Source organism: Callorhinus ursinus, unplaced genomic scaffold (assembly GCF_003265705.2).
Source record: "Callorhinus ursinus isolate GAN/ISIS: 27379988/994484 unplaced genomic scaffold, GSC_fseal_2.0 scaffold56, whole genome shotgun sequence".
NCBI lineage: Eukaryota > Metazoa > Chordata > Mammalia > Carnivora > Otariidae > Callorhinus > Callorhinus ursinus.
Window position 1 is genome coordinate 2,433,754 of NW_027397118.1, and position 14,253 is coordinate 2,448,006.

The 14,253-nt window shown below is 35.9% G+C and overlaps 1 protein-coding gene across 3 annotated transcripts in view; it reads left to right on the forward strand.

Moving 5' to 3' along the window:
* The window catches only part of RPGRIP1L (RPGRIP1 like), a 91,714-nt gene that overhangs the window by 4,371 nt on the left and 73,090 nt on the right, over window positions 1–14,253 (forward strand). For all 3 annotated transcript variants that reach the window (XM_025852442.2, XM_073884352.1, XM_073884353.1), the window contains exons 3-6: window positions 605–749; window positions 4,057–4,355; window positions 7,938–8,040; window positions 9,344–9,487. In XM_025852442.2, coding sequence (XP_025708227.1) covers window positions 605–749; window positions 4,057–4,355; window positions 7,938–8,040; window positions 9,344–9,487 — 691 coding nt within the window. The remainder of the gene's footprint in view (window positions 1–604; window positions 750–4,056; window positions 4,356–7,937; window positions 8,041–9,343; window positions 9,488–14,253) is intronic.

A 14,253-nucleotide genomic window follows, 5' to 3' on the forward strand; every position in this document is an offset into this window, starting at 1 on the left:
AAGCCTGCTTCTCCCTCTCCCACTCCCCCTGCTTGTGTTCCTGCTCTTGCTATCTCTCTCTCTGTCAAATAAATCTTAAAAAATTAATAATAATACATAAGATAGCTTATAAATGATTTTTGAAGGTTTGTTGTTTGTACTTGCAAATTACAGTTTATTTTCTAGAACCCAAAACCCATACATAGCTCTGAAAAATATCCTATGTTCACCAAATTATAACTCTTGCCTCCGTAAAAAAAAAAAAATACTTTTAGATAATCTGACTTTTGTTTTTTTCAACATTGAGCATGTAAGTTGAAAAGTCTTATTGAATCAGGGTTCCATCTTACATTCTTAAAGAATGGTTACCTAAATACCATTTTGAATGGATACCGTTATTGTTCAAATCCTTAATATTACTTGTAAACTTTTAATAGCAAGGATTATTATTCTCCCCTGTGATTGGTGATGTAAACAACACTGTAATATTTTCTAAAACAATCTTAATAGTGGGTCACAAAGGAAAAAAGATGAGTGCATCGGAGATTATATTAATATCAACAGTTATCCTTTTTAGAGACTGTTTTAAGTAATCCCACTATTAATTACCTTGGCATTTTTACAGAAACTTCAACAACACGGACAATGAAGTCTCGCCAGGCAGTGTCACGTATCAGTCGTGAGGAACTGGAAGACAGATTTTTGCGTTTGCACGATGAGAACATTTTGCTTAAACAGCATGCCCGCAAGCAAGAGGATAAAATTAAAAGGTTGTGATAAAAAGCTTTTAGCTTTTTCTCCTGACTCTGTAAAGTTTGGATGATATGCTTTTTTATAAACTTAATTGAAAACTCCACCTGGAATCTTTTTTGGAACAAGGCAGGTTGTAAATAAATACAATTTTTAAAAATGGAAGATCTTAAAAACTAGAATAATAAACCAAAAAGATGATGAGTGTTTATTATGTCTTAAGTTGCTATTTGAAAGAAAGAGCTAATAGCTAAGAGTGCCACAAGTATATCATATCTATAAATAACTTATGGTTTAATATTTATAGTTTAATAAGCAAATGACCAAAGCATCTGTTTTTTAAGTGCCTTGGTTTAAAATGAAAGTTCAAAAAAGTAATTAGCTATCCTAATTTGTTAGAATGCATGTTCCCTAAGATTTGGGGTTTACTAATGAGAACATCACTTCAATAGCTGGAACATGTTTAACTTGCTTGGATGAGTCTAGAATCTCGATTTCAAAGAGTGTCTACTGTTTCTGAAGAAACATTGTCACTTGATTTGTGTGCAAAAAATTTTTGCTGGGATAACTTCTTAAGAGTAGATATTCTTTCATACCTTCTTGTTCAAGAAACACTGACTATCTTCTGAATGTGTGGCATTAAAAACAAAAAAGCACATTCCCATTTGTAAGCTTCCACAGGCCTGTATTCATATTCATGTTCTAGGTAAAATGAAAAGGCCAGACAGCTGTGGAGGAAAGAAGACGGGGGGCAGGGGGTTGGGAGGATTCTGCTTAGAACGCATCCGAAAGGGGTGATTCTAGTTCAGGTTCTACTCTGTGGACTTGGTTTTAATGACCCACTGACCTACTGTGTATGGCGCTTTTACTTTGAGTTCGTTTTTGAGTCATGGTAATGTCTTTTCTCAAGACATGTGACTCACTTGCCTGATTCCTTTTCTGACCAGTAACACACACGTGTCCTATCAGAATGAGGAATGAACTCTGTGACCACTGAGCAATTTTTTTTCCTTTGTAAGCCTAATTGGTCACTAAAATAATTGAATTCACAACCTTGACCTCATTAGTAATTTGTCCTAGCCAGAAAATATAAAACAACCTAATAATGAGCCATGTAGCTTAATGAAAAAAGGACTCGGCTAGGAGTCAAGCTGTATGCATGTGTTCTATTATTTCTCTGCCACTGGCCTGTGGTATTATGTTCAAGCCATTTAACCTCCTGCAATGTTATTTTACTTAGCCTTGAGAGCAGTGATCCAATGACCACTCTGACCCAAAGCTCTAAAATCCTTCTGAATTTCACACCATGGACACTACCTAGAGGCACATGTAGAACTGCTCTTATTTTTTTTTTTTAATTTTTAAGTAATCGTCACACCCAGTATGGGATTTCAAACTTACAACCCCGAGATCAAGAGTCGCATGCTCTACCAACTGAGCCAGCCAGATGCCCCAGAACTGCTTTTAAACTTATCCTTAAGATGTAATTAGTATCACATTAGCATAAATGTAGATTGGATAAACCACCTTTTTAAGTAAGTACTCAAACTTTACCAGATCACATACAATGCGTTAATACCACAAAATAACATCAAACGAATGAAAATTACTGCTTTTACTGGACAAACATGTAATCTTGTTTCTTGACAAAGTTTACTTGAACATCCTTGAAGGAATTTAAAACCACTCTACTAATGTACTTTTCTTTCCTTAAAAATTTGGGTCATTTATTATTCTCCATATGTTGTCTTTTTTTTATAATATTATACCTGTGTCTTTTGAGTGTGATCTCTATCTCCGTGATAGTCTCTCTGAAACAAAAGATTCAGATACTTAGGTTGACATCTCAGTTAGATGGCAACCATATTTCTATGGCTAAGCCATTGGGCGGGGCAAAAGATCCTAAACTCATTAAAGGGCTAGATAGAATGTGTGGCTCTGCTGGGCTTATGATACCTGCCCAAATTTCCCAATGATATATCATCCTCTGGATTCGGTGGAAAAGGAACTAATCCATTGATTATTTTACTAGGGTGTTTGTGGTACTCTTGGATCTTGGTTTTTATTATTCTATATCCCTTATAAAGCATGTTTAATGGATTTGCCTCAAGGGAAAGAGAAAACAATCTTAACTGATTATGTTATGCATAGCTCTCCCTGATGCCACATGCTGTAGGCCGAGTAGCCAGAAGTGTAGATAGACATGTATTACTACTGCTTTTACAGAAGACTCTGCTTAGGGCAAAAAAAGGTTGTTCTATGACATCCCAAAGCTATTAAGCATTTTTTTATTTCACTTTTGTTCTCTTAAGTAAAAGCTTCTGTCCATAACCATGCTAAAATAAAGCAAACCCCGTTTAAAGAAAAATGAAGTGAGTTTTTATTTTCAATCTCCGTCTGGCTCTTTATAAAAATAGATTCACTGTAAACTAGAATCAGCTATTGAAGATGTGCGACCAATTTTGTAAAGTCTTGAACTTGTGTCTCTCATCAAAGCCACCTTTTCTTTCTTGTCCTGCCAAGATTTTTCCATTCACTGTCAGGCATGTTTTCTGTACGTGTATATTACATCACCCCCATGTGCCCTTTCTGTCTTTTGTTCTGTCTAACCAGTTTTTATCAAAACTTAAAAGAATGAAAGGTATAAACTCCTAAGATGTCAAAAGCACAACTTATGTCTAAATTTAAAGGTAGCATTAAAATAATACTTTCTGCATCTCAGTATTTTCTACCATTAAACATGAATGTTTCTTGGGCACTAAGCAACATTTAGTGGCAAGTTTTGGTTTCTCTGAATTTTTCGTTGGGCTCTTTATCTGTGTGTACCTATGCATCCTAACATTTTTGTATTTGTAACATGTCTTAATCTTAGAGAACCTGAAAACAGTTCACCTAAAACATATCACCTACATGCTCCATAGTCTTAACACACTTTTCAAAAGTTATAACTTACTGTGGCTCACATCTATAACCCACCACATCCACAATCTGTAGCTGCATTTAAGTGCATACAGCATTCCTACATAAGGTCATGCGTTAAAAATTGCATTTGAGGAACATATGGAGTAAATATGTGTCCTCTCTTTACTAACCTTAAATGATAAGCCTTAGGAAACTGTTATTTGTCAGTGCTATAAAGCAGATTGTTGCCCAGTGGTTTCAATTATCATCAAAGGATTCTTCACAGGCAGTAATAGTTACATCAAAACCTGAAATTTATTATTCAGGTTCTGCACTGAAGTCCTCACAGTGATTATGTTCCTTTCAACAGAATGCATTTTATGCTGACTTCTCACATTCCTTTTCATCTTTTTATTATTTCCCTAGAATGGCCACCAAGTTAATACGGCTAGTTAATGACAAGAAAAGATATGAGCGGGTTGGTGGCGGCCCCAAGCGGCTGGGACGAGATGTGGAAATGGAAGAAATGATGGAGCAGCTGCAAGATAAAGTTCATGAGCTTGAAAGACAGAATGAAGTCCTCAAAAACAGACTCATTTCAGCCAAACAGCAACTTCAAATCCAGGATTACAGGCAAACACCATACAATTATGTGCAATCTCGTGTTAATACTGGGCGTAGAAAAGTGCATGAAAATGCAGGCGTACAAGAATGCCCCAGGAAAGGTAAAATAAGCTTATATTAAATCCTAAATGTAGTCTTTTAGTAGGCTGTTTTAACATGCATGCACACACACAGTATTTCTGTATTTCTCAGGTTTTTAAGTACCTTTAGAAATAGGAAAATAGTTTTATGACTTGCGTTTTGATAAAATGTTAATAATAACATGAAAACTATTTGTTGAGTAAAACACTGAACATAATTATTTATCCTGATATGAGAGACGTGTGTGAAACTGTATAAAATAGTTTAGTTTGAATTGGTTTTCTGTATTGCACACAGAAATCACATTGACTCAAGCAAATGGGGAAACCAGCTAGTTTGCTTATTTATGATCACACTTTCTGTTTTGAATGATCACAATTTCTTTGTCAAAAGACCTCTTTTAAAATTTGCAGAATTGTTTAAATCTCTCATCGTATGGAGGTAGCATGACAACGCAACGTGCACATAACAAGGATTTAAAAAATTGTGTTCTTGCTCCTCTACTTACTATCTGGTGACCTTGGACAAGTCATCTAATCATTCTGAACTTGCTCCTTCCATGTAAAATACAAGGATTTATGCAAGGGACCATAAAAGTCTCCTCCATCTCCAAAAATGATCATAGGTCAATCACTTTCCTCATTTTGAGAATGAATCACCTAAAACCTACCCACACAAAGCAATTCAGTTGCATAGATGAAACTTAAAATAGGAAGAACCTAAATATTTCTAATAAAAATTCCCAACTCTCCCCACCCATGGACAAACTTTATTTACAATGAGGTGAAAAGTCAATAAATATTTTAAGTAACATTTTTTAAATTTCAACTCCTAGGGAAGGAATTAAAATTGTAGCTGCAATTGATCTTCGTTTGGAACATGCTTCACATAAAGACCAAACATTTTGAGGGACACAAAAAATCATGTAAAACTTTCAGTTCATCAAGGAGGACAAAAAATGCCATATAAACAGAAAAGGAGAAAATTTTCTTCTGTTCTTTTCTCCAAGCCAAAATATGGACACTATCTCTTCCCTAGGCAAAGTTCCCTTGAACTCAGTAAGGCCTCCATATAGGCAGGAGGCAGCTGCAGAATGAAAGGGCTCAGCTACACCTAGCTTGTGAGACTGGCAGTAGACTTTGATATAACCAAAGCAATCATAGCACATTATAAGTTAGGAAATACACTGTGCTGCTAATTAACTTTCTACTTGGAAGAGAGCACTTGATCTCTCAGAGCCTCATTTTTCCCATCTGTAAAATGGAGTTATAACACCAGATGAGAAAAAAGGTCAAAAGATAGCAACTCCATGGTAGTGTATTTTACCTTCCAAAAGTCAGTTACCCTCTCTCAACCTTAGTTTGGTCATCTGTAACTGAAGCAGGGCAAGATGATCTCTAAGGTCTGTAAGGTCTTTGATACTAAATAAAGAAGCAATGCCCAAATTGTAGATTAACGTGGCAAACTAATCTACTGCTATGAATTGCTGTTTAAATAGAAGAGTCTGGTGGAAGTTCTTCCATAGGGGAAAAAAAAAAAAGGAGCCACAGAGCAGCACAGTCTTTAAAATGTGACTAGAAAGTTTAAATTTCTCCTTGTGTTTATACACTCTTAGTAATTCAGACCTTTTTCACTGTCTGGTACAGAGTCCAAGATGTAGAAGCTGCACAAAGCACTCGATAGTGATGAATGTTTTCTCAACCATTATCTTTCTGAATAAACTTGAGGCACCATCATCAGGGTTGATACCTTAGTAATCTTAATAGCCTCTTCAAGACCACCTTTGAGCCTGGGACTTACGCCATACTTGTCAGAAGTATCACAGGGTAGCATGGCTAGGTGAGAACACTAGACTCTCCCTGGCTACAGGCAGCCTTGCCCCCAAGCTGCGGTACACATATTCCATTTTTCTATATGTTCCTGGTCAAGAGAAGGAATGGAAAGTACTGGTTTAAGGTGTGATTGTTGTAATATAGAAACAATCCTTATTGTGAGGAACCAGTAGAACAAAGATTCTTATAAGCTGTGTATGCCTTAAAATGTAACCATTGACAAACCACTGGTACACAATAAATTTTAAGATTATTTTAAGGATGGAGCGCCTGGGTGGCTCAGTCGTTAAGCATCTGCCTTCGGCTCAGGTCATGGTCCCAGGGTCCTGGGATCGAGCCCTACATCGGGCTCCCTGCTCGGCGGGAGGCCTGCTTCTCCCTCTCCCACTGCCTCCTGCTTGTGTTCCCTCTCTCACTCTCTCTCTCTCTCTGTGGAAGGAAGGAAGGAGGGAGGGAGGGAGGGAGGGAGGGAGGGAGAGAGAGAGAGAAAGAAAGAAAGAAAAAGAAAGAGAAAAGAAAGAAAATCTTTAAAAAAAGATTATTTTAAGGATAAGTAGATTTTTTTTTTAATTTTTCTAGTGATGTTTAGTTTTTCCATGATTTATGTAGGAAAAGCTTAAGAATTAGCATTACGGCCAAAATTGGCAAATTTTAACACAATCAACTATTTTAATGGTTTTAGGCAGAGTTTTCTGGTCTTTCGTCTGGACTACAACAATAGATGTTGAAAATTTTGGAAATAGCAAATAATAGTTCCCTAATTAAAAATAAACTTTCTTAAAAGAGTGAATTTTATCTGTACCTTATATCTGAGACTATGCTCCATGAAAAATCTGAATTATTTGTCATAATTTTATCTACCTTAAGCTCTAGTAATTTATTTTGTAAGTGTAAAGTAGTCATATAACTAAAATTATGTCTCATTTTTAACAATGGGACCAGACTTGTAAAAATGTATCTATTTTTACAAGAAAAATATTTTAAGGGCAGCAGCAAAATGTTTTATTTAAAGGAATCTCATTGGTGATCCCTTTTTGAATTACCTCTGTTTAAATATGTATTTTCTTATTGAGATGGAATAAACGAAAGTACAGGAAACATTTTGACTTAAACGTATCTGTGAGTCACACAGATGAAGACAAGGTTCAATATATAAGGTCAAGGAATGTGAATAACTACTTAAAATTTTTTTTAAAAATCTATATCAAAAATACCAAAAAAAAGTCAAGATTTTGAAATCTTTTTCCTTCATACTTTGGCTTATATTGTAAAGCCCTGACTTTAGTTCTTTCAGAAATGAATTTAGGGGCGCCTGGGTGGCTCAGTTGTTAAGCATTTGCCTTCGGCTCAGGTCATGATCCCAGGATCCTGGGATCGAGCCCCGCATCGGGCTCCCTGCTCTGCGGGAGGCCTGCTTCTCCCTTTCCCACTCCCCCTGCTTGTGTTCCTGCTCTCGCTATGTCTCTCTCTGTCAAATAAATAAAATCTTAAAAAAAAAAATGAATTTAGTTGTCCTAAATATAAGTTGAATCAAAATATTTCTAGTAATTTGGTTTCCATGGTAGAGTTTGTTTAATTTGCAATACCTGCTGCTATGTACATTTAATGCCAATGGTAGTCCCTCTGGCAATGGATTTCTGATCTCTGTACTATAAAGCACATCTCTCAGTACTTAAGAAATTTTCTTATATTGCAAATTTCTTCATGATAGCAAATCAAGAGCCCTTCTTTCCCAACTTCACTTTTATAATCTTACTGATTGACTTTTAGGTATTAGATTCCAAGATGTCGATGTAGCAGAAACTCTACAACCCATGCTTACAAAATATGGCAACCGTTTACTTGAGGAAGCCAGAGGAGAAATAAGAAATTTGTATGTATTCTTTTTGTGGTCATTTTAGAACTTTGTTTATTGATCATGTCTTTTTTGATCCCTCCCTTTCCTTTATTTTAAACACAATTGGTTTATGTACAAATAATTTGCTCCACTAAATACATCTAGATCTATGGGGTAAGAACAGATATTATATAACATGTTTCCAATAAAATGAGGAAAATGAACAACTTAACCAACTACATCAGTGGAGGGGTTTATAGAATAGTCCTCTATATTATAATTTTCCCCCCAAAGGAATGGCATAAAGCCCAGTCATTTAGAATAGTATAAGCTTTAGGGGCAACATTTCCATTCTCAGAAAAATTACAGGTAATTTTTTTTTAGATCCTGAATTAATTAGCCTTTTTGCGGTTAAAAAAAAAAAACTGGAGGGAGTGGCTTAAAAGTTTGGAGTTATCAAATACATATGGATTTCAGATTTTGTTTCACTGTGATTCTACGGTACTGCATTCTTCATCATACTATGGTTACTCCTGCCACATTTAGCTTACTTTCCCAGTTAATCAAAGCCTTATGGTTTCAGTGTCTGTGAGTCACACAAATGAAGATAAGGTTCCACCTTCCCTATAGGCCTTCACCTGGATCATCAAAAAGTAACAATTCTGAATGAGGAAAGAAAACATGAAATAGCATCACACTTTAGACAGTTGCTTAAGAATAATATGGGCTTCAAATTACTTCTTTTGAATATTTTAAATACCAGTTACAGCAATGACTAGCCTGCAAAGGAATAAAAGCAAAAGACTAAACCTAATCTTGTTACCTGCTAATCAGCTGAAAAAACAGGGTTCATAGGAGTTTCCTGAGGCTTATTACCCTGGGATGCTGCCAAACATGGTAGAGATAAATAAATACGTGCAAAAAAAAAAGCTGTTATGTTTTGCAAATTCTTGCTCTCTCTCTGAAGAGATTGAACACTGAAATGTTAAATTGAGTGATCTAGGCAGATGTACATAGGAAAGAACAAAAGCGTGTAAATTATCTGAAGATGCGCAGATTGTGGAGTACGTAGTAGGTAACCAATAAATACTGAATTGAATTGAATTGAACCGAAGTCCAGGTTATCATCTAGGACATTATTGTATAAAAAGGAGTATTTTGAATTATTCCATATGCATTTCTAAATCATCCCATTTAATCTACTATTCACTATATGCAGAGGCACTTAAGCTAAAATTTTTAGCTTGCTCTTTATTATGAAGAACTTTCTTTTTACTGATCTTGAATATTGCAGGTTTTTCCTCAAACTACAAATTCTTGTAAAGGTTCTTTATTTCAGAGAAAATGTTATTCAGTCGCAGAGAGGCCAGATTGAAGAGTTAGAGCACTTGGCTGAGATCCTGAAAACTCAGTTGAGGAGAAAAGAAAATGAAATTGAGTTATCTCTTCTTCAGCTTCGAGAACAGCAGGCTACAGATCAAAGGTATGTTAAAACAGAAATATCACTTTGATAAGGTCAAAATTAGTTTAAAATACTTTATCATGTGCCATAGAAGGATAAGTCTAGCCTATTTTAAAAATCATGTTTTCACTTAACATTCTTCATATAAGCCTACTCTAGACCTACTAACTGCTCTCAACAGCTCGAGTGGAAGGGCATTTTTCCCTAACCTACTCTGCCTCATCTTGTTTCCCCCCCTCATTTGTCCGTTTGTTGCACTTACCATAACTGCAGGAAGTTCTGATGCCATTTGGTTGCACCTACCAAGGGAAATATGCGTGACAAGGACCCTGCTGTTGACACATCTTGTGAATAAGTCCAGCCTCATATAATTTTTTCAAAGTTAAAAAAATTCCATAACATGGTACCAGTTTTTTGAGTCCCAAAAAGATGTTTGTTTCCTCTCCTAACATTCAAAATTTGCTTCAAATTCCGTTGATTATTGTGGAGTCCGGTGGGACCCTTCAGCAGTCTCCTTGCTGCCTCTTCATTTTGGATATTTTATAATGAACTGTATTTTCTTTCGCATCCTCCTCTGTCATTTTTGGTTCCCAATGCCTTTCCCCTGTTTTGTACTTCTACACTGTGTTTCCAACAACTTTATCTTCTTACTATATTCTTCCTTGAGTCATTCTCCCCTTCCTTCCTTTTTTCTTTTCCTTTGTTTCCTTTTCTTGCCTTTCTGTTTGTTTTCTTGGACCAAGGATACCCAGAAGTGGAGGGAGTGGTGCATTAAATTGCCAGGTACCCAGCACTTAGCTTAAACAATCAGTAACATGTGCCCAATCTTATTTCACCTGTCCCTTCACCTTTATTTTCTTCAGTTAATTAACCCCAGCCAGATAAGATGTCATCTCTCCTAGGAATACTCCAGTATATATCTCTGATCGGCAATTTTTTTAAACATAACACCATGCCATTATCGCACGTGAAAAAATTAACGGCAATTCCTTGATACCCTCTAACAACCAGTCTACATTCAAACTTCCTGAACGTGTCTCCCCTGTTTGTTTGAAATGGAATTCACATGAGGTCTACACATTGCATTTGACATCTCTTGTGTCTCTTATTTCCCAATGTTTTTTAAACCAGACCTCGGTCCTCTATCTGTTTTTCCCCTCTCCAGTGTATATGATCTGATGCTTATGTGGCTAGGTTCTCCTTTAGAAAAACCAATATGATTTTCTAGTTTCTCATCTTGGATTCAGAGTTTAATCCTCCTTTAACAAACTAACCTGCCATGGTAATATTTGAAAAAACTAGGAAAGGATGCATCATATGAGACTTATTTTAAAAACAATAAAGTGGGCTGAAAATATATAAGAGGCTTTATATTTCAAAGATTCAAAAGATTAGTATTATCTCTGATAATATATAAAGTTAAATTACATAATAAAATTCTGTATATTTAGTGATATTTATATGCCCTTCTAAGGGCAGGGCAAAAGAAACCTGAGTATTTTTGAGAATTATATTAGGTGATACAGTTTGAATCCTGGCTTTGAACCAGCTTGAATACCTAGGAGTTATCTCTGTTCCTCTAGGAAGAAGAACTGATTAGACTTGGTCTTCTTGGAAAACCAAGGCATGATTCCTTATGAGGAACAGTGCTAAAGGACCAGACCCCAACACTGAATGTGATCTTAATAAATTGCTAACAGCCATATTTAAGTTATCTAAATATAAAAATTCTATGCTTAGACCAAGCCCAAGCTTAGAGTCCACCTCTATCACCTTTACTCAACAGCTGAGTACTAGGTTATCAGAGACTACTTCCTCTGTTACATTTCTTGAATTCCCAAAGAGTAAGATGGACACTGTGTTGGCCATTGTCTCTTCCAAAGGGATATGACCGTCTAGGAACTGAAGTGTTCAGTGTTCATTAAAAGACAGATCCAAAAGTCCTTCCATCCAGGACTAGAACAGCAGAAGAAATGGAGTGATAGGCTTGCATGGTTTCCCCTATAAATATTGTCAACAAGAGACACCAACATATACACCTAGACGAGTTCACCTTAAAAACTCAACTAAGGCCCTCCTTAGGGAACTATATTATTCACTTGATAACAGTCTCTTTTGTCACATCAGGAATTAGAAGTAAGACAAAATGAGTTTTATAGGTAAAGGAACTTTTGTCGAAGAGGCCAAAGAAATAAACCAATTTGTATCCTACCTCAATGATTTTATAATCTTGAAAATCACGTTATTTGCTTAGAAAGGAAAGGTACCTTTAGTAAATAGCACATTGTTCCTTGAAATACAGTTGTTGAAAACTGAAGAAATGACTTCCAATAAAGGTCTTTAAGTCTTTTTTTTCTTGTATGTTTACACATAGCTCAAAATTTTATGTGTAACAACAATTTTTTGAGACTAATGGAAAACTTGAAAAAAAGGTTGGAGAGAATATAAAACTTGGTATAATTTACTGTAAAGAAAAATCACAAAATGGAAAACATATTTAAACTTCTCTTTCACGGATACATTATTTCAAATTTGAAATTCTAGAAGTCTGATCAGGATGTTGGGCTCCTTGTTCTCAAACATGAACCTAACATAGTCGTAATCTTCAGAGTGCGGTGCTTGATATTTATGGCAAAGAGCCTTTTCATAGAATATTACAGAAACTCTTCATAGTATGTGTTTAATAGACCAGTTTGGTTTGGCATCAACTTGACATAAACTTTTGGTTATCCAAAGCCCTTAATTGCTTTGAAGTAAAAGCCCAGTGCTGTTCTTTTTTATTAAAATCATGTTTTTTCCTGTTATTGTGGTCTATTTTGGAAGACTGAGTTGTGATTTTTGCATATGTTCTACATAATGCCTCATTAGCAAAAAATCTTGTATCATTTACAAGTAGCCTGAATGTCTGTGTTGTTTTGAACAAAAATCCATATTAAAATTTAAACAATATAAAAATGCACATTTTCTGCTTATTAAAAAGGCCGTCTTAAATTAAATGCAAAGCAGTAACCAGTGAACACATGTACATGAACATTAAAATCAGAATGATTTTACCTTTTATTAGCTTTTTCAACTCCAAAAGTATTTATACTCTTACCAAATGTGTAACTAGTTTGTACTAAGTGGTTTTTTTAGTAAATGTTAGGGTGTTTACCTTCTTAATTAAAAATCATGTAAGTTCCATCATATTCCAGTGGAGGAAATTTAACATATAAATGTTCCAGACACTCTGACTGGCCCTCTTCCCTTTGGTTGACAGCAGACTGTCATATCTTAGAGAATCCTTTTGCACCCATGCAGTGTAAGAAACAGCTTGGCTCTAGGGGCTCCCATCTTTCCCTTCTGGGCACACACAGGGTTACTTCCTGATACTCTTAAGTTCTTCCCCAGATTTTTATTTTGAAAAATCGCACACCTACAGAAAAGTTGTAGGAATAGTCACGTGAACACTCACGTACATTTTACGTCTTTGTGTTTTTGTGAATGACAGAACCTGTTCTGCCTTCTGCACGCACATGCATGAGCACTTTGCTCTCCTCTCTCTCCCTCTCTCTTTCCTGCCCTCCCTCTCTCCTTCCTGCCCTCCCTCTCCCCCTCCCACGCCCCCATCTGAGAGTTAGACACATGTATCATTTCGTTCTCTGTGTCTTCTAGGAACAAAGACATCCTCCTGCATAACCACTGTATAGCTGTCATACTGAAGACACTTGACAATACAGTAGCATCATCTAACGCACAGTCCATATTCAAATTTCCCAATTGTATCCCTTATAGCTGGTTGTTTTGTTTTGTTTTGTTTTTTCAATAGCTAGTTTTGGTTTGTTTAGCTTGGTTTTGATCTAGTATCCAATTAGGGGTCATGTATTTAATTGTCATGTCTTTTAGGTTTCTTTTATTCCAGAGTGGTTCCCCATTTCCAGCCCGTTGATAGTTGTTTGCAGAATGCCCCTCAATTTGTATTTGTCTGATTGCCCAGCCCCCTAATTTAGAGGGCACATCTGGTCCTTGGATGGAAGGGTAACTGGGGCCAAGGATAACCATACACACATTATTATTACACAGGCAGGTGATCTGTCATTTTTTAAAAATATATCCACCAAGCTTTTGCTGTTGTTTTGAAAACCTTAGAATTTGCCCAATGGAAAGTATCCCTGTGTTTTTTTATTATTATTATTTATTATCATCGTCATTATTATTATAATATCTAAGATTTTTCTGGGATAGCAGATTGATGTATTTTCTCAGCACTTAATATGAACCACAGAAATTACCACAATTTATAGTAACTAGTGAATTAGTGCATACTTGAGAGTGGAGAGACAGCTAGAACTAGGAATATCTCCAAGGAAGGAGACAGCCTAGAAGAACGGGAAGAAGTAATCTCTTAGGATTGGATTTGACTGGCGGCTCCCTCAACTAAGGACTCTGGTCAAATTCTTTACTTCACTAAGCCTCGGTTAGCTACCTCAGCTGTAAAGTAAAGAGACTAAAACGGGTAAGTGGCTCCCTACCTTGTAAATAGCACACTTTCGTTCCTAGGGACCTTGTGTTTCTGAAAGATTTTTATCTACTAAGTAAGGGGTATTTATTAATTTAATCAACTTATAGGGGTTTTTTTTCCCTTTTATTCATCAAAGAACTATATTATGCCAGTTGTTGCTTCTGATAATTGTGAAGTAACCTGTGTCATTGAACTGACTTGGTATAATTTTATCAAAAAATAAAAACAATACAAAACTTTCACTTTGGCAACTTAATTACTAGTAAACCTACATTTCCCATTGGGC